Genomic DNA, 23,084 nt, shown 5'->3' with positions numbered 1-23,084 from the left:
TTTATTCTGCACCAAAAGCAGATCATATTCTGGATCAAAAAGCATTTTGTGCAGATTCACCACATGGATATGGCTAAAGAACAGTTATGTGGCGCCCCCTCATGGTGGGAAGTGGATCACACCCCAAATCCTTTTCACCACCAGGATCAGAAAAACATGTTGTACCTTCAAAATTTGTATTGTACACTCACAAGAAGACGTGATCAAATTTCTGTTTGCTTTTGCCGTCTACATATACTGAAGGGAAAGGGTTTATGCAAATGTTCCTTTAGGTTATAAACAGATAAATGGATCTAAGACCCATGTTTTTTCACCACTGAATCATCCAAAATAGAGTCTGCATATTGGATGCCCTGCAGTAGATTGTGTACAAATGAGAGGGTGACCAGCAATCAGCATGTTGAATGTGTAAATTCTGGATAGTGCTACCTTAGATGCAGTAGGTTTGGTTTGCAAGGAACTATGTGAATTAGATAGGAGGGGGCCACGGCTCTACAGATGTATTAGGATAACAGGCCTCTCGGGGTGTTTCTGATGTACAGTTGTGTCATTGTGCATTTTAGGTTGAGTGCATTTTATAAGAGAGCAACAATAAACAGGTCAGAATGTTACGTGTCTGTGTTGAATTGTTTGATATCCAAGGTGTTTAGACATGCCAAGAAATTCAATTTTCCATATATAATTTAACAGATAACAATGCAATAACCTTAAAAGATTGAAATATTCCAACTCATTTTGAACCTGTATACTGCACACCACACATTGAAATTACACTTCAAATAATATGGGCTTTCTGGGAGGGGAATTTCCTGCACTTGTATAAGCACTGTAGGTGTCGTGGTAATGTTGAGTGTCCAGGAAAAAAACAAAACAATCAAGGAGTAACAAAGGTTACAGTTAAGAATTTAATTCAAAGGTTTGTATTGGGTTTGGATTAAAATGTACATGGCACACCAAGCCCATGGATTTCCACTAGTCCATTCAAAACACAGCCATAGACTTGAGTAAGTCTTTCCACGGAAGTCTTTCCAGTTACACTTAAATCGCTGCTGCCGACTCGGCACCGAAAATTGTAAGGTACTCAAATTACCTGAGATAAGTTTGCATACAAACCAAATAGATTGAAATCTGGGTCATACAGCTCTAGGACAAATACGTCTAACAACTACTATATCAACTTAAGGCAGATGGTAATATTTTGCAAACACAAAAGTTGCCCATTTCATGTACAAACACTCATTTTTTTGTAGGCCACACATGTAGAACATCATACAATTTTTATCAAATACATGAATTACATGAGCAAGAACCTCTATAAAAAAGAAAAAAACAAAAGCAAGGCATACAGTATGATGCTATAACTGTACTTCAACCTATGATTGGAATGTTTAATCTCATTACAGATAAATATTTTTGCAGATTATAGTCATTTCCCATTTTAGTCAACAAGCTGTTTCTGAATTTGGGCTGCTGAACATTAATTTGGCTTCCTTTTATACTAAAGGCCAGCTGACAAAATCTGATCTTCTAATCATATCTGATCATTTCGCAATGAAATGACTTTCAATTGCACTGAATGTCAGCTGGCACCTCATTCATAAAAAATATGGCTGACTTGGACTTTGTCTTCCGCTCACCTGTAAGCTCATTTTATTAAAGACAAACCTCTGGTAAGGTGGCAGGTCAGGGATGTTTGGATGGTATTTCTCAAAACTAATCACCTTTCCAACAAGGTCACTGTCAGACCACAAACATCTCTTGCTGATTATCTCTTGCTGTCTGATAATTTTTTTGTAAAAGTGACCCTAGTCCAGGGAAAGGCCTTCCATCTGTCCCTGATTTACCACCCTTTCAGAATTTCCCCTTTTGGCAAATCTGGACCCTCTTAGCATCATTGGCAGACCATTCATCCTCCATACTCTCTCTCTTTTAACATTTAAATATGCTAAATGTCCCCTAATCCTGTGTAGGACCAATCCTGACTGTTGTAGAGAAAGAAATGTTTTACTTTTGGCAATGTTCTTCATCCGGACAGGCATGAGTCAGACCTTGTGATCTGGTCAAAGTAAAGTGACACAGTTCTGTTATTCATTTTATGTTCAGACACCAAAACAAAGGTTTTTCTGTGTCACTGCACACTGTGGATGTCAAATCTCTGCCACATACAGTCAAAAATGTTTGGGGTTTTTTTGGTGCCTGTGTAAACTGAATACATTGGATCATTCTTAAATGTAATAAGCCATACATTTTAAACCCTAGCACCAATTTTCAGTCCTGGTAACCAGAGGCTTTTATTCTAGCCTTTGTTTCTACTAGATAAACAATTATCTGGTGCTGAGACGCGCTATTCTTAAGAATGAAAATTCACCTCACAATTTATTTTTATTACAATATTTGGGTGTCCAAGAAGACACTGTTAAATGTGAATTTAAATAGAAAATGTTCCACTAAATGAACCAAAGACTTGGTGGTGGTATGATAATATGTACAAACCCAAGGATAGTGAAATCTTCTAAATATAGTATCATTTTCTTTGAGCAAGAGAGTTACTGAGACTTCTGATATATCTAGTTTCTTGGGAGAAAGTCATGTTCAACGGAGGCTAGCAAGCTTCATCGAGTTTAAAAGCATAAAAGTACAACATGGCCCACAAATAACCCCTTGTTTTTTTTTTAACCTCTTTGTCATGTCCAATCCCTGCAAATCTACAAGGTGACATGGGAGAAATGCTTCACTCAATAGAATGCACAGTGGAGTTATGTTGTATTGCTTATACCAATGGGCCGTGTGCTTAAAGGTATTTGAGCCTCGTGGATGGATGTCATTCTACTGGCCGACTCCACAGTCCGATACACAGCAAGTCTGAACAAGAAACGCTGGGTGTGTTGCAGCAAGACTAAAATACTTTATGCACATTGTCCATTAAATTCTACTTGGAGGTTCCTCAAGCGTGCAAGGGGTTATTTGAAGATCACACCAGAGTCCCATATAACTACGTGTAATAAGGGGTGGCAAAGGCATGTTGGAAAGGCAGCTTTGGACTCTCGAGGTTGCATCTCAAAAGGCTCTCCCTGGTTCCTTGTTCCCTCTTCTACCTTCGTAAAAACACGTGAAAGGAGTTTCTTTCTTTGGGCCTTCCTTGTCCTATATGCAGTCAAACGCTGTAGAATCAATGGGAGCCTGTTGAGACCGACCCTGTGAGACGTGTGCGTGGTCCACTGGATGCCCCGTGTCTCAGGAAGGGGACACTGAGAACAGGGGTTGGGGATGGGAGGTGGGGGGGTTAAGTAAGGAGCTGCCTGATCTCCCGGTGGACGTAGCAGAGGAAGTCCATGTAGGAAGCACCACCGTAGAGACCCTTATCCTCCACCAGGAACTGACGGAACAGCATCTCAGGCTTGTCCTTCTGCCTCACGATTTGGAGCTGAGAGGGGGCAGGAAAAAAAAGATATAAAGCAAGGTATAACATCAAACCCTGCTCCCAATCCCAATGCAGTTAATAGGGAAGTAATGTTTACCGATTGTGTCCCGCACACACCTTGACTTTGTATTCCAAAACAATGCACCGAAACATTGTTGTGACTAATGATGATTCAAATTTCAAATATATGTAGTCAACCAATTTCAAAGAGTTCAATAAAGATCATACCATTAGTCTTCAAGAAATTATGCTCTATACCTTTACAAACTGTGATAAGCTAAAAGCATTTATCTACTCATCCATTCAAATGTGAAATTAATAGTACTCTTGGGCATGTATTTTCATCAGCTGGTTTATATGGCAACATGGCAATCAAAAGATTAAGCGAGGTTGTGTGTGTTAGGTTTGGTTGTGGGGCAATGTATTTATTTACTAGCTCCACTAGGTGGAGGCAGAGATCAGGAAAAGCTGCTTGGCAGTTCGCTTCAGTTTGTTCCCCCTTGCAGTTACTACAAAAAATTCCAAGCGTTTCCTCTAGTGTAAAATGATTCAGATTTTCTTTGTGTTTTAAGTAATTACCCTGTAGCAGCTGCTCACATGATATATTACTACAGTGAAAATGCCAAGCTTCTGGTGTATGGTATGGGGTTTTGGGAGTGTGTTACAGCACCTGGATCTAGATCTCTTACCTTCATGGAGTTGGGCCTCTTTTCAAGCAGGACATCGATGATGGAACGGATCTTCTTTGATTGGGCGTTATCCAGCTCTGGTAGAGCACACTGGAAAAAACACAATCACAACGTTGTAAGATTTGGGTTTATCAAATACAATCCACTGATACAGGTTCATCACATGAGCAGTAATCATATATTCATATCTAATCAGGTGAAGCTGTGAATCCTACAACTGTGGTGTTGTCAGAAGTCGCGCTATTCCAAGAGAATAAATTATGTTATGGTGGTAGTTAAGGGATTTATTTCACAACACTGGACTTGCAGTTCCATACCTGTTAATATCTATACAAATTGTTACCGTTTCATCCCTTGGCATGAAAATGAGAAACCTAAACGCTCTAGGTCAAAAGTGCTGATAAAGTCTGACCATGTGTCCTTGCAGGTGGGCGAGGGAAGGCAGGTTAAAGATGCTCTGGATGAGTTCTGGTGGGCTCGCTTGGCCCAGCCACAAGAACATGGAGTGGCCGTTCTCCAGCAGGAACATGCCAGCGTCTGTCAGCCGCTCCTCCGAGCAGCGCACCGGAGCGGGCAGCGCCTCACTGCTAACGTCCAAGTTGTGCTGGAAGAAAGATTTTGGAAATGGAATGAGTATGGATTTAAGAGAATTCTAAAAAATGCCTGAGGTGGGAGAGTTCACAAAGCATTTCAACTTGGTGTCATTAAAGCAAAAATCCACCCTCTGATTCTCTTATACTGTAAGATATCATCAATTTGTGATGTTTTATGTGTTCCGGGGGTTATTTTGTGTTTTAATTTACTTTTTTGGTGTACCCACTTTCCCAGAATGCCTTTCAACAACCCCCAGAGAAGGGGCATGAACTTGGGCATATAAATAAAGCCAGCTAGCCCATTAGTTTGTGAACACTGGGGCCTGTCTATGATTGTGGCCGTACCCCTTACTCAAAACACACGTCTTGTGGCTGCAGTGAATTATGGTCTATTGAGGCTACTGTCAGTGGAGAAATTCTCCATCTCTGCTTCTTCTATTATGTATTTCTCCCTGTATGGTTGTTGAATGTCGGTACAAAATAGTGAGTCTAGAAAGAATCCTTTGTTCTTTGATTCTGAGGGACTGACACCAAAACCTGACTTTGAACATTGAAAGTTTTAGATTAAAATTAAAATGATACTAAAAATTGTTCAATCAAACTTCATTGTAGCTGTGCTGGAAATATCTGGCCGTGATATCAGGTCATCTAAGTTTGGCCAGTTTTCTATGGGAATAAGAAAAACATACCCAGGAATGCAAGATGCGTCACCAATGTCTGTTTTTTTAAAAGGTGTTACCAAGTTTTAGGGTGGATTTTTTCTTTAATTACACACACAAGGTAAGTACACACACATTCCCCTCTATATGTGTGAAAGTAGTGCCTCACCAGTGGGATGAGGCGTGGGTAGAGCAGCAGCTGGGTGTCCTCCACCCCCATGGCCATGACGGACAGCCTATGGTGGGCCCGGTCGTCTGTGGAGAGCTCTGTGCTGCTCACCAAGGGAGCAGATTTCATCAGGCTGTTCATGTAGACTGGGAACACCTTCATGGCATCAGGCAGGATCAGCTACAAGATGTAAGAACATAGAATGGATGTATTATTGAATCTTCACCTACACAAACACTCCAACCCATAATCCCTCATTTATTGTGTCCCACATACTATGCACACCATGGAGTATATACATAATTGTATCTCATAGTGAAGCCTAAAATCACAAAAAAAGCTTCCATGTTGCCCAGTCCAGGACCGGTCCTGCACTGACCTGGCTGGCAGCAGAGGGGCTGGCACAGTTCTTCCTGTAGCAGGCCAGCATATGGGCGGTCTGGTTGACCAGGATCTCCCTCACATTCTTCAGAGGCTGGTTCAACATGGCACGGTAAGCTGAGTGGGCATGAGAAAAGGTTAATTAAAGGAGAGGAGAGGGAGGAGAGAAATGGAGGGCCCTAATTGAGAGATATGGATAAGGAGGGGAATAAAACAGAGAGGGTGGAAGATGAGAAAGTGAGTCTGGGGCACAAAGAGAGCATGAGGGAGCTGGAGAGTAGCGGGACCGATGAAAGAGAAGAGTGAGGGGAAGGCAACTGAAGGTCAGTAATTACAGAAAGAGGCTCAATGTCATCTGTACTTTATGGGAGACATGTGGTCCTTATTTCCATGAGTCATTCTTCTTTTACTCATAAGCCGATGAGTACATTTAACTGAGCATGACTAGATTATCAGGTGATGCATGGGGTAAATTCAGCAAAGGTCAAATTGATGCCGCAGTACATCAGCCAGGTACGTCTGCAATATATTACACCCCCGTATAAAGAGTGCTGACTGTACAGGATGACTGCCTCTTGAAATAATGGCCTGTTTAATCATCATGGGAGAAAGGTTTTTTTTCTCCATATTTGGGATTAGTGAAACAAAAGTTCAGAACCATTCTACAATTTCATGTTTTCATGGTTTCAGTCTAAATTGCATGCAATTTGTTAATCTTCTAAAAAATATAAATCCATAAGTGTGGAATAGACTGTTTCAATGTGTTTCAATGCAGTCGAGTGTGAAATGACAGTCACCTGATTTGGCAAAGAAGTTGATGAGTGAGTCGGTCTCACAGCTCTTGTAGAGCTCCGACAACTGGGAGCTGCAGTTCAGACTGAGGTTGTGGATGCGCAGACGTCGCTGCCCGCTGATGGAGGTGTACAGCAAGGCACACTGGGAAATGGAGTGCAAAGATAAGTCATTGTAAGACTCTGGGGATTTAACTGCTATCAGCTAGGAATACCCAGCTGATTTATCTTCATTTTTCGGTCAAATAAGGCACATTTTTAAAAGGCAGCACAGAATAAAGGAGTAATACCCCAAAATACCACCCACAGTAACCACAGCTTTTCAAATAACTATGGTGTGTGTGTGTGTGTGTCAGGGGTTGGCACCTGTATGAGCGCTCCAGCCTCCTCACTGAGCGTGTCGTCATGCTTGAACTCCACGGTCACAGCCTTGTCACAATCCATGGCCGCCATCTCTACATCTGTGGTGTTGTTCATATGAATGGCTCCGAAGAAGTCTGTGGCTCTGAAGCCTGAGAGAGGACACACACAGTAATGTGACTTCCACATGACTTATTATCAGTGTATGCTTTGAGAGAATCACGTGATTTGCAGAGAGATATGTGGAAATTGAACACTGTATTCCTGGGTAATAGCACACCAAATGCGATCTCCTGTGCTATTCTGTACCTGTGCTGGTACGAACACGCATGATGGCGTCAAAACCGATGGGCTTCTCCACATCTTTCCTCAGGTCTCTCAGGAAATGCTCCCCATCTGTCTCCACCTGACCACATCAAGTACATTGAGTCACTAACACATGTATATATGATTTAACCACCAGGGGGCAGTGTTGTCACTGCTCCACTCCAGAGACACTTGGTCCCACTTTTATCCTTTTACAAGTAATCTCATCTAACACCAGCAGAGATGATGCACTCAAATGGCTGTTTGGGCAAAAGTAAATTACAATAAATGGAATATTTAAACTACAATGAATTACATTATGTGATTATTTTAATGAGATATATAATCTTGTAGCTCTTCATGGAAGTTCCTGTTTTGTGCTAAATGCATGTGTGTGTACTGTTACCCATAGTATTTCACTGCAGGCCTAGGCCATACGTGATGTATCAGTACAGTATTGCCTTACCATCTGGTGTTTTGTACTGTTTGCTGCTTTTTCCCACGACTTGTTGCACCATTCCTATGGGACAGTGCTATATTGGACTGTGAGTAATGTGCCAGCGTCATTATGAACTAGCTGGTATTATCCCATAAATGTCCCGGTCTATGTCTCTTCAATCATGAATTTTCATTGTAAGGACATCAATCAAGAGCTGTAAACATAGATCGGCTGTACTTGTTGAGAAGCTTGTCACAATATCCATATACTGCACGTGTCTACTTGCAGTGTTCTGTTGAATGTTATACCTGGAAGTTGTTGTACTTGTAGACGGAGCCTCCAGTGTGCGAGGGCACATCAGCCATGGTGGCCATGTCCAGGTACTGGCTGGGGAAGAGGAAGAGATCCACACAGCAGCCCTGGGCCACACACTCCTTAGACAGCTGCTCGTACACACCTTTCTGGGGCTGGAACAGGGTCTATGGAAAACACAGACAAATCAGCTGGGTAAGACAGCAGTCTCCTGCAATAACTGTCTCAAATTTCAAACAAAGCTTCAAGATAGAACCCTGCAACACACTCCAGTCGTCTCACACAAACACTCTCCGCTGCAGAGTTGTAGATATTTCACTTTCAATTTAATGAATTCAAAACTAATGTTCAGAGCATTCAATCCAATAATTGCCTGTATCAATGTGACATGAAAACATTTTTACAGAGAAAGATTTGCAGTTTTCAAAATGTTAAATAAAATCCAATCCCTGTATTGATTGTAAGAGAACTGAACCCAACCCTGCACTCTGGTTTCACTCATTTTACAACTGGCTGCAGTCTGTAATTGCAGTTCAGCATGTGATGAATAAGTTCGCTCGACACAAAAAGCCACTCACTTTCTCTTTCTCGGTGTTGACCAGCTTTTTGTCGTCTCTGTTCTTCAGTTTCCCAGGAGCCTCAGCGGTGGGGATGGAGGAGTGGAAGATAAAGAGCTTTCCGCTAGACTCTGCTGCCTGCAGCGGAGAGAAGGATGAGAGAGAAAAAAGATCTAAAAAAAAAAATCTCAATAGCATGCACAAAAATCTCACTAAGGTGTGTAGCATGTTCTTTCCTGACGTGACTCCCTCTGTTTTGTTTCTAGCTTTACAGTGAACTCATGAGGTCAGAGCAAAATTCAAATTGTGCAGATGATCCAAATAATGTAATGTAGTAATAATAACCTAGCACTCATCAAAACAATGTTACAAAGTGCTTTACAAGATAAAGATGTAGCAATAAATAAAAATTTGAACATGAACAGACATGAACAAATAAATAAAGAAGATAAATAAGTAATTGACTGTGAGCTTGTGTGTATTTTTGCAAAACTGTTTCCAGTTGCAAGCTGCGTGTGAATTTTTCCTTTGCTTCACGCCAAAACATTGACCTCATATCACTGGGAAAGTTTCAGTCAGACTTCAAAGTAAACACTAACATATCAGGAGGAGGAGAAAAAAAAGGAAACTTGCTGAGTCACTGAGTTGACAGGTTGAATGACTTAACAAGTCAATGCCAAAGTTAGCAAAGGCAATATATCTCAAATCCGTTGACACATGAAAGCACTCTGTTTTATGTGCTGTGGGATGGAGAACAATTTTTTTTAGATTAGATTTTAGATTTAGAAATTAGTTGGCCTTTCAGCTAAATATGCCTTTATTTGTTTGGGCTGTGCTACATCCTCTTTGTTTGGCGCACGATTTCTCTGCTTCAAATAAACTGCTTCAAATCTTTGTCGGCCTTATTTTATTTAACAATAAAATGGATAAATTGCATTAATTATATCAAATAAAAGTTTAAAAATAGTAAACACTTCCCAAAATTCAAGTGGATTGTGCCACTCAGTTGCATGTGGTATTTCAATCCACTAGTATAGTAATAAAAAAATGGTGCAGGGACTAGTCGTGTCATGTGACTTAAAACAGACTTGTTAGTGTCTGCAGATTCTGTAGAATTCTACTTCCAGCTTGTCAAATATGAAGCAAAAATTTAGGTTGGGTTCAGCTAATGACCTTTGACCTTTCTGCCTGTGTGACTCATTCATACATGTACATGTTAGTTTATATCCAGGGCTACAGTGGCAGCACGTCCGCCTCAAGCAGGTTGCAGTGGGCCGCTAATCTCCCATTCCATGTTGACAGATGTCACCCTTGGCTAACCTTAAGAGCCTCCACTCCGGCCTGGATGACAGGAACAAAGACCGTCTCACTCTCGTTGGTGTCTGCAAACATGTCAGGGATCTGGTCCAGGAGGCTGGAGAGAAGAGGGACAGGGTTATGGCTGGGTCACCATGTCACACGGCCAGCAGACTGGCAGTATCTGTGTTGATGCCCCACGGATGTGTCCCATTTCCCTCACTGCCTTGTTGAATGCCTTCACATGGCCATGTTTGGTTGAAATGTATCCGGGTAAAACCCAAAGAGTGCATTATTGTTTCAGTATTCTTGTCTTTCTCGTGCAGAATTTTTGTAGCAAGTGCTTGGCCATGGAAGAGGGTGAAATATGGTACATTTATTGATATTATTTGATATATTTCAAATCCATGTTCACATATTGTATGTCTCAGTGATGAAGAAACTGTGACATGATGAATAACATACATACATATAGCGTTGTAGCACAGTATCTCATAGTGTAGTATATCATGGCATGTCATAATATTGGCTAGTATGTTATATTAATCTGTGGCATGATGAGAATAGGATAGAATCAGCAACTAGCCACAGGCTATATCTTCAAACTGTGTTTTGAAATCCAGCACATTCAGCGCATACTGAGAGATTTCAGACAAGCTAAGCTATCATCAGGTTCCTCAGGCTCTGAGGAATACACTTTTACACAACTCCTTGGAGAATTGTGTGTCCAATCCTCAATAGTAAACCCAATGTGTAGTTTTGAGAGCCAGCATCCAAAGGAAGGACAGAAAAGCTCTCTGGGAGGAAGTTCAGACGCAATAAGACTCATTCCCCCCAGAGTGTGTGCTCTCTCTAAGTTAAGTCTATTTATTTATAGTGTCTGTGTCAATGTAACTGCCTATGGGAGAGCCTGTCTGATGATGACAGAGTGCCACATCATCATAAGGGATTATGCCAAAAAGAATGAACATGTAATATGTGAAACAAATAATATGTGAAGTCTGCCATGGACTGAAAGAACTTAAACTAGGCTGGAATTAACTAATGACGTGATCCATCTGCAACTATCTAACTACATAGATAAGCTTGTGTAAATCAATGGTCATTTTTTCCATAAAAATCTCCGCAGAAGCACCCCTTAACATTCTTACAATATTCCTGACATTTATTAGCTTGATGGAAAATAATGAGACAGTTTGAGGCAAACAAGATTTAGAGCCTTTTCTTTGGCAAAAGGTCAGAAAGAGCTGTCAATACGCACTTGATTAATATTAAACTGCAGCAATGTGGATTGTACTGTAGCCTGCCAATTTAAGCTGTGTCCAGCCAACAGATATTCAATTTCTGTTGGCCTGACAAAATTCAATAAATTGATTTTTGTATAGCTGGATCCCAGAGATCCCAGATAATTTGATGAGCTTGAGGGATAACATGCCAGGTTGCTTCTCCCCATACTGTACAACGGGGAATCTCAGAATAACAATACTTCCCCAAATCAACGATCGACTGGATCTTACTTGTAGATAACGGCCCTTGAGTCCTGGTAGTTGACAAGGAAGCCATCGAGTAGCGGGACAAACATCTCGGCCGTGTCTGAAACCACCATCATCTGGGGCTGGGCCAAGGCGCTCTTCACATTGTAGAAGTGGAGGATCTTGTTGTAGGTGACAAAGCCGACCTTTACCGCTGAGCTCTCCGCACCCTCCTCTCTGGGGAACGGTAGAGAAGAAGCATCTGTAAGTTCCATGATGTAGCTGGCAATTCAGTTTAAATGCGATTTCACTGCTGCATGCATGCAGCGCTTTCTACAACAGAGGATGATAAATATTATGGCACGCGGGCGGCGATGTCAAAGTTCTGTTTGTGCCAGCTGCCATGTTTACAAGACTCCACTGTCCAGCACCCCTGAAGTCATAGCTGAGGCCCTACTGCATGCCTGCGTTCGGGACCTTTTGTATATTTGCACTACCAAGATAACTTCCCCGTTCTATAAATCACTGAAGCATAGCAGCTGATGTTTAGAAACATTCAGAGACTAAATCTGGCTCTTTTCTAGCGCAAAAGAAAACAGAAGAGGGGAATCTGGTTTAACTTTGGGATGGGCATCACTTCCAAGCACTATTTCACCAATTAAAAGGGCCATTACCCCGCCATGTCTAACGGGCAAGCATAAACATCCATCCAGGAGTGTAATAACATCCAATATGGAATAGTTTATAGAGTGTGTGTGTGTGTGTGTGTGTGTGTGTGTCTGAAGTGGGGATGAGAGAAAGGAGGAAGGAAGTAACTGTTGGAGATTAAAGAGATCCAACTAAATATTGGTTGGTGCAGCAAACAATAATACCCATTTCTGCTGAGTATTATGACTGCTATCTTTAGATTTTTTTCTCTTTCTTTTTCTCTCACTCCCACACTCAGTGTTTATGGTTGACAGAAGTTTGATCTATTAAGGCCAAAAAAAAAAAAAGACGAAAGGAAGTGAGCAACCCTGACATTTACCAGAGCGCCCTAAATTGGCCTGTGGAACTGGTAGCTCGGTTGAACGAAAACCGTACATCAAAACCCTTTGCCATCATGACAATAATTTAAAAGCATTCCTTACTGACACTGCTAACTGGAGTTTGTAGGTCTCTCTTCCTAAATCATACAGACGCAGTAAGGAATATGTAATGTGGCTTAAATCAGATGGCCTTTGAAGTAAATGTGCCATTGGTCAACTGTGAGCCCAAAGGAAGACTCTTCTGTGAATATTATTCACAGGTACTGCTACAAATAACAGATGGGGAATGGAGGAGTTTGTATTGCTCATTCTCATACCAGGCAGAAGTGCTGAAAAATGGCTGTGATGATAAAGAAAATGCCACTGCGAGAAGTAGTCCACATCTGTTTTTACTTTCTCTGAGCCCTTGCTTTTCCTTGAGTGAGTTCAACATTGACAAATACTGCAGCACTGCTTGAACCATGTTAAAGTAGAGCGTGTCTAACATGTTTTCAATTTAGTACCCCAAAAAGAAAGAGCAAGGAGGAAAAGACAGATTTAAAACACAAGTGGGGGAGGGCGGGGGGGCTTATTTGGAGTGCACTACAACTAAGTGTTTGAGGAATGATGTAATGGCTGCAGACAAATATGGACATATTGCTGCTGGTGCTGAAGACACGGAGAGGAGAAAAGAAAGTTTCCAAGGTATTTCAGGAGTGTCCAGGTGAAGTATATTATCCAGTCCTCCATGATAAATCAAAAACTCACTTCTGGACTGGCTACCACGGAACCAGGGCCATCTGTACCACGGAGCTTTTTGTTTTGTTTGCTCTGGATGCCTTTCAGGGATGGGAGTCTGCTCTATAATATTTTCCGTTTTCGGCAGCCTTGGCACCCTCCTTGCCCGATACCCACCCCCTGCAAACCTTCGAGCAAGAATTTTCAACCGATGAGATACTTGAATACTTGGCTTAAAGTTTTTTCCCCTCTAAGCTTAAGACATGTGGGAACTCCATATTTGGCAAGGCATATATGGCAGCTTTTTAACAGTATTCAGTTACATTTTAAGCAGATTCTGCCACTCTGCAACCTGGATAAACCACCCAGGTTTACCTGTGTCCAGCATTGCAAGTGACGGGGTGCTGACAACAACCATCTTCATAGATCTAATGTAGGCTGTAGGGGAGTTTCTGTTAGTGGACACTAGGCTCTTGTCATTTTCTTTTAAGTCACTGCAAGTTGGTATAGAGGATACATAACACCTAGCAGATGGAGTGTGCTTGTGCCAGTTATGCATCTTTTAGTCCTAACTGTATGTGTGTGTTTTTTCTGGTTGTGTGTGTGTGTGTGTGTACCTGGGCAGCTTGTCCAGCAGAGTCTTCAGCTCGTCACAGATTAGTTTGACCAGTCCACTTTTGATGTTGGAGTAGGACACGTCAATCATAAAGATGTAGGCAGGAGGATTCGGAGTCTTGTTGTTCTGTGGGAAAGGCAGCAGGTAGAAAGCATTCAGTGCTCTGTTTTTAATATCTTTCAAGGTTGAGATGGCTTGGTAGGCTTACAGCATAAAAATACCTCATTTCAAGATAAAATGAGAATATTACAAACATAAAAACTGAGTAAATTGACAAAGTAAAGTTGATCCTGCATACATTGGTCAAGAGTGAGCAACATAATTATTTCTCTCTTCCTCTTTGAACTCTTTTATCCCCTAATCTCTGAAATCTTAGCGTAACAACACAGGGCCCCAACTTGGGGTCAACCAACCTACCTTCAGTTTCTGCACTTCCTTCTCAAATACGGTGTTTCCATTTTAGCTTGTTTATAATTTGGTGTAGTTGTGAGGAGACCGTTTGTAACGGCTATACATTCCTAGGAAATGGAGGGCAATAGCGATGGAGTCAGTGCGGGGGGGTAGTCAATGAGACATTGTTATGTTTCCACGGTTACAGCCCATGACAAGGGACTCACCTTGCAGGCTTTTGTTTAATATCTGGCCTGCAGAGGCTGTTTCCAAGTATTAATAAACAGAGCACAAGTAGGCCAAGGGAGTGAGTCACTGCTTTGCCAGCTTTCTCTTACCCTACAGTGTTGTCCCCAACAAAAACCACAGCCTCCATGGGGACACAGATTGGCATCGTTGTCTTTTCGGTGGTTTCGACAGAACTGAGCTAAACGCTTTCTGGCCTGCGTTCAGCAGCAATCTAATCATCTGGTGCTGAATAAAATGCAAGGTGCCTGCCAAAAGGTGAGCACCTCACCTCGATAGCTGCCAAGTGAGGGGATCTGAGAGCCCCTTCAGGACAATCACTAATGCAATGCTGTAGATGCTAATCACTTTTATCCTTGCTCCATATTTGTCCATGGCATGACAGACTCCGGTGGGGACTATCTATTTCAACTGACAAAAGTCTTTCATGACACTCTTGGTGCCAGATTCTCCAAGTGTAAATTCTGCTTGGAAACTGTTTGTCTCCATTGATCAATTGAGTCCACTGTGCATCATGTGTATTGACTGGCAATCAACAACAGTTCTGTAGTAGTTGTTTTATACCTTGCAGTAGTCCATGGTGGCTGAGAACTCATAGGATCCCAGGGACAGCTCAGGCCTCTCATAGAAGTCCACCCTCCGGCCCATGTGGTCAAGATGTTGGAAATAGAAGACTGGCACTGGGGTAAGACACAGAGAAACAGTTTAATATAGAAGTACAACTGTTCACATTTATTCATTCATTGCCAGTTGTTCATTGGTGGTATTTGGGATCATGTTCACTTCAGTTCAGTGATGAGACACATTTTTTGCTGCCTGCTAAAATATTCAGGCCATGACAGCTTCTCTTGCATACTGCTGTACCTTCATTGACGCAGTTGCAGAAACCACACTGGTAGCGACGACCACCGTCAATGAACTGCATGTAGGGACACATGTAGGCCTTGCAGCGATTGCAGCGGATGGGGCCCGTCTCGCCGTGGTTCACAACATACAGAGGAGTCTGAGCAGGGGTAAACACAAAAGAGAACATTAGAGTCAAGTTCTCAAGAGCTACTCCCATATCAATTCAGGCCCTTGTATTTCGAAAAGATCTCACCTAACTGTTTCTAACAAGGCAATGGATTATTCTAACTGTTTAGCTCTAAGATAAAGACTGCAACAGCTCAGGGTTGACATGAAGAGGGAAAGCACACCTAACACAACATGTAAATCAAAGATTGAATTTAGTTCCCATATTTTCAGCGATGCAATAGCTTACTTGTACCTACGTCAATGATGATGTGTCCATCATTCATCCATATCCATAACGGGTACAATAGCACATATGTCCACATAAACACTGCTGTCTCTTAAGCAATAATAATCCCATAACACGATAACCATATGCTTTGCACATTCATATACAGAACATTCATCCATGGTGGACTGTAAATGCTACGCTTCTCCTTTGTTTAATGTAGCATGGAACAGTTTTTCACACTAAGTGGTGATTATGTAGACCCACAGATGTTGGAGACTGACTTAACGCTATCTAGACAAGACACAGAACATGTAGCAAACAAAATGAAGCAAACAAAATATTACAAACACTTGCACTCTCTCTACTTAGTTTGTTATCCATTCAAATGCACTGATCTACCACAAAACACATGCAGACAAGGCAGCCAAGCAGGTTTATTATTAGACCAGTTCATCTAAGGGAGACTTCAGTGTTTACAATATCCAAAAAACGTTTACCCAATGCAGTGAACCCAATCTGTCAAATGATAAAACAACACGTATAACATCCTAGCACAACAGCATGCTCTCTTGCAGAGCATTTTGGCATTGACTAAGAGGTTTTACTATTATGGTATCATACTGGTGGGAAAACGCTCCACGTTGCAGGTGCTGGATGAAAACAAATCTGAGAATTCAATACACTTAAGTTTGAGTCTTTTTGTATAAACTCCTTTCATCTGCAACAGTCCCTGTGGATCTGACATTAGCTAATTAGCCCAAAGCGAGATGGAGAGAAAGCTAACATTGCCTAAAAAGGCCTATTGGCGCCTGGGACAAGGAGAGTGGAGGGGGAGAATATCTAAGGCAAGATTCTTGGACCACACAGGATCCAAAAGGAGGTCACCCGCAGGACAATTAAACTTTTACAGTACTTGCATTGATGTTACGTAAAGGAGAGATGTCTATCCAAGGAGAACTAATGCTTTTTTACTCTCAAGCATGCCTTTCATTTAGGCCCCTTACTATACTATGGTGTCCCAGCTTAACTTTCAATTTAAACACTTAGCTCTTTTTTAAATAAGAGAAGCAACTGTAAAATGTCCCCCTCTCTATCCTACAGGCAACTGCCCAAAATAAAAGAATTATCATCATAAGCATCTTAATACGGCACTGGGCTACTCACCAACTGCCAGAACTGCAGCTGCACCTTGATATAGATTTTACAAATATCTGAAACTATACTGGAAGGATAGAATACCATTCCTCCATAAGAAATGCAATTATTCTATGTTCCAGCAGTATATGAAATGAGTTGAAGGCAACACGCACACCACTTGCTTTGTTTCTTTTTGTGGTGCAGGGAACCAAATACCCCGAAGATCCAATTCCAAAGAAAAAAAGTCAATTCCCGCACACACTTATCACCTCTGCATTGATTTATTAAAAAGAGTTGACGTTTCGGTCACAAGGACCTTTCTCAAGACATATCAATCATAAAGTGACATTAGTGCTTAAATACAGCCCATGATTGCATAACAGTCCACAGCTGTGTTGGAGGTGTGTCCATGATCCCATACAACAGCTCACTCATTCAAGATTCCCTCAACATCCACAATCGTAAACATCCAAAATCCTTTTGATATTACTAACAAGCAAAACATTTTTTTTCCTCTGGTTAGTGGTATATATATATATAAGACATAGCCCAAGTCTATAGTATATAAATACCCCATGGGGTCCTATAACTTCAAAATCATCCATGTACAAATATGCAAAATATATATATACCAAAACACATTTTCAGGAAGACATGCCCACCCAAAAAAAGGGAAACAACAAAACAAAAACACCAAAACAAAACATATGAACCCATAATCTCCCATAAGTGTTCAAATAAGGTTAGGATGTGAAAATTGAGATGGCAAAGGGATGTGGTTTACAAAATGTCAGAAACACGTAGTGACCACTCCCAGGACAGACATGTTTTGGTGTGGGAAGAATGTGACTGTGCATTTATCTTGCCTGGAAAGAGTTTGAATTAACTTAAAGCATGTCAGAATGCACTCGATACCACAGCTGAGCTTCCAGGAATCTATTCACCATATCCTTCTTTTACTTTTTCTTTTTTCTTTTTTTTCCTGTATGTATGTAGCAGGTGCCTATTTATTTTCTGGGAGTTTTCCAGAGCAATTAATTGGAACCTCCTATGTTTTGGACTTGCCAATGTTTAGTTGGGGAAATTAGTTGTATGTTATACGTAACAACCCTGACTTACCTCGTTCTTTGGCAAACTGGCAAAGGGTTTAATGATGGTAGCCAGGGGCACTTGGCACTGTTTGGCCAGATCAGCGGTGCAGGGTAAGGAGTAGGTGGTGCAGCGCATGAACCTGGGACTGGCATTGCCTGGGATTAGAAGCACAAGGAAGAGTAGATGACTTCAGTGTTGTAATAGATAACATTTCCAATATTGCTCTCTTAGAAATAAGTGGGCACTGTAGCTCTACTTGTTCCTGTGTAAATGTTAATATCACCATTAAATATTAATTCTTTCATTAATATGTGATTATTAGAAGTAGTCTACAGTACTAATCCTTAAGGAAATGTCTACCCTTTGAGCGAAAGCCCATAAATTACAGAGTTAACGACATGGAAATGATTCAACTTGATGTCGCACAGCTTAACAAGAACAAAGGCTGTATAGGTATGTAGAAATTAAAGCTGTTTGACAAATGTTTTAATCTTCTTTACAAGGAAAACTTATATAGATACAGTTTTAAGGGAAATGAATGGAGGTTCACCTGCAGCTGCTGCTGAAAAGTATTTACTACAAACATTTTGTGCATGAAGGGAAGTTGTGATGTTATCATAGGTTACCTTGGTCCTGTACTGTGAAGTCGGTGGTGACCAGAGGTGGAACCTGGCCTCTGAGGTTTGTGGTGTAGAGCTGTCCTCCTCGTTTTGCTTGGTCATCCTCAATGACCTGGGTCTAAAACAGAAGAGAGTTAAATTTATGCCTTACAAGCTGATTTCTTCAGAGTTGTTGAGTAAGCTACTTTTTCAGGGCAGAAAATGTGGAATGACATATGCAGTATGTTGGTATGTGGGTATGTGAAGGTATGCTGTCCCAGGAGGATTAGTCGTCTACTCACTATGCTGGGAATAGAGTCAGGGTCCAGTTTCTTCTGAGGTGGACCAGCCATCTGGGCTGCTGCTCCAGGGAAGGCCCCGGGGAAGCCTGGTTGGGGCCCAGCCATCTGGCCTCCAAACTGACCTGGACAGAAAGCAGAAAGTATTGGCAGTTATTGGCTAATTATTAGCTATGGTCTAAAGTTCTATATTTGTGTAGAACTCTGTTTTGTTGACTAAAACCTATCCAGCAGTACAGAGGGTTTAGGGTTTGCATGGTGAGGGTTCAAATTCTTTTGGGTTACAGGGTCACGTTACCTGGAGGCTGAGGGTAACCTGGTGGACCGGCAGCTCCAGGGCCAGGCTGCTGGAAACCCCCAGCGCCTGGAGGAGGCGGCCCAGGGAAGGGTCTGCCCATGCCTGCCATTGGGGGGCCTGCCATTGCCATGCTTCCTGGGGGTGACTGTGGTGGAGACATCTGGGGGGGCATGTGGGGTGACTGGGGGCCTGGAGGCATCTGTGGCTGGCCCATGGCTGGGGGAGGCGGCACCTGGAAAGGCTGCTGGGCTGCAGGACTAGTTGGGGGAGGAGGGCTCTGCATGGGTCCTGGGGCTACACATTTCGGAAAGGGGAAGCAATATATTAATCATGGCTCTGTTTAGTTTTTACTGTCATTTTTTGTCAAATGACACCAGGGGCAAAGGATACCATTTTAGTCCTTGAGACACCAGCTGTACAGCCAGTCAATGGCATCCATTGACAGACGATTGTTAATTAAGTAGAAAAGACTGCCAGCAGTACTTCATTAAACAGTAAAGGCATCCACATAAACTATAACTCATCTCATCTACGAAAACATTATCAGTAAGGCTGACTACTTGACTGCACTATGTTTGCTGTTATGTATCCCACACCCTGTTGTAAGCCTGATTGCACATATAAATCAGTGATTAGCAAACTTACCATAGTTGCCCAAGTTCATAGCACTCATCTGATTGGTGAGCTGCTGTGCTGGAGGCGGGGCCTGAGAGGCCATAGTGTGGTATGGGGCCTGTGGAGGTTGTCCATAGGCAGCAGAGGCAGCTGGGGGAGCTGGGTACCTGAGGGGTGAAACAACAGCTAGTAACACAGGTACTATGTACTGTAGTCTCATGCTGCCATAGTGCAAAATACTCAGAGTTGCTTTTACCAGGCAGCATTGGATTAGACCTTAATTTTTCTCTGTTGCCTCTAATGCTAGCTCATTCACAGCCAGTAATTAAGACAATGACTCAGTTTAACAGTAAGGAGACACAAATTCCAGTGGTTTCCCATGGTATGTTGTTTGTGAAGCTTTGAAGGCTATAGTTTTCTTTATGCAGCCTAACAAAGTGAAACATTATCCACATAATAAAATGCATTTTTACTCTGTTTACAATACTATGGAATGTAATTTCAACCACACTTCTTGCACATTCATAACCTCCTTGCTTGTTGATTGATTTTAGAGAAAACTGTTCTGTCAGGCTAACCAGTTTCTGTGGAGTTGTTAAAAAAACACTGTGAAAACGCACACCAGTACTGGTGAGGCATCGTCCAACGAGAGCAGAATACTTAAAATTGAAGTCTCCACTCATTTTTGAGTGGAGATTGTTACCTTTGTGGATGAGCTCCATTCTGCTGGGCGTTTGGACTGTAATGACTGGACACTGGTGGTGGAGGCATACCAGGGGCAGACGACACTGGTGATTTCATCATACCTACAACAAGTAACATTGTCAGACATAGATGTATATTTGTGTGGTCCTCACTGTATCAGAGGTAAAGCTAATCTGGATCCACACCTGTAGTCCATTCAGATCTATTGAAGCTTGTCAGAGCATCTTACAGGCCCATGTGATGAATTATTGGGTGACACCTTAAGTATATAGCTATTGAAGCAGTATATTAAGCCCAAGTGGAATTTTACAACAATGATAGTAGAACTTTAATTAGCTTTACAACTAAGGATGCCAATAATCATGACAACTATGTTCAGAATAAAAGACAGTCAATTGAATCAGCCTGTTGAATTTATTGTAGGTCTCCATCACCTCTGGTGGTGGTACCTAATGTGTTGCTATTCCAGTTGGTAAGAACGTTATTCATTTAAAGGTCAGGAATCCAAATTGCCTCTTAAAAAATAAAAACATAATGAACAAAATACACACAGATATCTTAAAAGAAATATATCTTATTAATGTATGTGATTGTTCCTTGCTGAAATACACAAATAACTTTCATCTGCAAACTAAGAAATGTTACATGCAAATTTTCATAGTCTCCAAAACAGTTAAGGCACTGTATTTCAATGTAGTTCAATCATCCCAAAATGTCACTAGCCCAAACAACCTCTATGTGTGAGAGCTTGAGATTCGGTATGTTCTACTGTACCTGAGGAGAAAGAGAGCTAATCGCAACCATTTAAGAATGAATGAGTTGCAATGTACACCTTCAGGTGGCAAGACCGGACCTGTCAAATGCAAAGCTAAAAATGTCTGTACATGTTATTGGGGAGAAAACCAAACACAAGACTGAAAGTATCTTACCTGTCGGTGGAGCAGAGAATGCCTGTGGCGGTCCCCCATAGTGCCCATAGAGGGGCTGTGTGGGGCCAGATCCAAATCCAGCTTGGTAGCCCCCCATCCCCGGCTGGGCCTGGGAGAAGGGCGGTGCAGCAACATAACCCTGTTGACTCATTTTGTTGGGATGGCTTTTACAGTCTTCTCATGCCAAGGTGAATGAGTTCTGACAACCTGTGAAGTTGAAAAGGTGCAATGTAAAGGTACTTTACTGTTTCTATTGCATTTTGACAAAGGGCAAGAATAGAAGAAGTAAAGATTAATATTGTTATTTTTCTTAAGGTAGCCTACTGATGAATCCTCTGTAGTGAGGGGGAAAATGCCTAGAGTGGACAATTTTCAGCAGCTGACATTTATTCCTTTCACAAATCTGGTATGTTTACAAGATCACACCACCAACAACTGATATTTGACCTCAAGAAAACACCAACACTCATGTGTAACATGGACCTTTGACATTGCTTTATTGAGAGATAAGGCAGGCCTGTCAGTGATAACACTATCTTCAAGTGACTCTACATGTATGTGTTTCTATTTGCTACCAGTAATACACACTGTGTATTCATTGGCCATCTAATTAAGTGATATACCATTTCATTCGCTTTGCACCCACGCCATTATTTCTGACAATGTAAATAAACACATAGGCCTGGAATTGAGGCCATTTAAAAAAAAAACTTGTAGGCAACTGCATCTTTTGGCCTACAGATTTACAGGCTATATGAGTTTTGCTGTTAGCTGAAACCGAGTAAATAACGAGTTATGGATACATTCAAGGGCCTATCGACCTTTGCAAACTGTCAAACCTTCTTGGGCGAGTTGATGAACTTCAGCACAGCCGGGCCAACAAAGGTAACCGCTGCGTATTGACATCTCCTTTTTCGAAATATGAAGGCCTACTATTACTACATAATAAATAAATTCAACATAGCCTATTTTATCAAGACAAAAAAAGATCTCAAAAGAAATAGTCATGACTCACTGCTCAGTGCAACCACTGCCCAGAATTGCCACGTCGAAGACCGTTATGATGGCTAAAAATCTAAGCATCCCTGCCTTTCTTGGGGTCATAGCTCCCCAGCCGTACGGACAAACGTGTTATTCTTATTGCAGCACATTAGTCTGGCTATATCTTATCGAAAGAGTGCAATATCACAGCGTCTTGTTTGTTAGGCGTTATAAAAACATACATAACATCTTATGAAGACGGAAATTGCTACAAAGTTTTCCCTTGCAGCAGCAGCATATTCCATTCACAGCTAACTACCGTCAAATAAGCGATTCAGTGAGGTAGCCATTAGACATTTTTCCATGCTAGCTATTGAGTTTTCCTTGCCGAATTGGTTTATTTACCTGAATTGTGGGCAGTATCAGCCGAGTCCTCTTGAATGTATTGCCGATAGTGAAAGCAGAGTGCCACGTCAAACTCCACCACAGCACCGGTCTCTACGTTACGCACTGTAATTCACCAGTGTCAATCCCTACAGAACAAAACATACAATTTCCGGTATTAATTTTCAAAATAACACCGTTGCTGACGAACATGTTTTGCAACGTTTTTGAACGATACAAAGTACCGAAGTGATTCTGAAGAACGTTTCTAAGCAGCCTTGCCATCTGTCAAAGTCATTTGTTTCCAAAAATTTCTTTTTCACAGCAAAACAAAACGAGGTTGTTGTTCTGTACACCCAA

General features: G+C 41.7%; 1 protein-coding gene across 1 annotated transcript; it reads right to left on the bottom strand.

Moving 5' to 3' along the window:
• Positions 1-897: 897 nt before the first annotated feature.
• sec24d (SEC24 homolog D, COPII coat complex component) lies at positions 898-22,795 on the bottom strand. Its single transcript, XM_071526762.1, has 23 exons — positions 22,746-22,795; positions 21,360-21,566; positions 20,429-20,531; positions 19,756-19,892; positions 19,111-19,404; positions 18,816-18,937; positions 18,541-18,652; positions 17,942-18,069; positions 15,307-15,445; positions 15,007-15,122; positions 13,808-13,932; positions 11,491-11,682; positions 9,998-10,091; positions 8,699-8,815; positions 8,117-8,287; positions 7,373-7,469; positions 7,070-7,215; positions 6,710-6,848; positions 5,911-6,029; positions 5,532-5,711; positions 4,523-4,714; positions 4,111-4,200; positions 898-3,424 (listed from the first exon to the last, which is right to left on the bottom strand). Exons 2-23 carry the CDS (start codon positions 21,508-21,510, stop codon positions 3,284-3,286), a joined length of 3,105 nt encoding a protein of 1,034 aa, XP_071382863.1. The 5' UTR covers positions 21,511-21,566; positions 22,746-22,795; the 3' UTR covers positions 898-3,283.
• Between the last annotated feature and the right edge of the window lie 289 nt (positions 22,796-23,084).

This window comes from Centroberyx affinis, unplaced genomic scaffold, assembly GCF_046629955.1.
Source record: "Centroberyx affinis isolate AG114_WGS23_722 - 3 ecotype Tasmania unplaced genomic scaffold, CSIRO-AGI_Caff_v1 ptg001455l_1, whole genome shotgun sequence".
In the NCBI taxonomy this organism is placed as follows: domain Eukaryota; kingdom Metazoa; phylum Chordata; class Actinopteri; order Beryciformes; family Berycidae; genus Centroberyx; species Centroberyx affinis.
The sequence above is the reverse complement of the archived record's forward strand: the minus strand, read 5'-3'. Positions and strand labels throughout refer to the sequence as shown.

Bases quoted from the DNA above. Each gene is read 5' to 3' on its own strand.
- sec24d (XM_071526762.1), bottom strand. From the start codon at position 21,510: ATGAGTCAACAGGGTTATGTTGCTGCACCGCCCTTCTCCCAGGCCCAG. The intron at 19,405-19,755 runs GTAAGTTTGCTA...CGAAATGTGTAG, and splicing joins TATGAACTTGGGCAACTATG to CCCCAGGACCCATGCAGAGC. The intron at 18,653-18,815 runs GTGAGTAGACGA...CTTCTGTTTTAG, and splicing joins CTGACTCTATTCCCAGCATA to ACCCAGGTCATTGAGGATGA.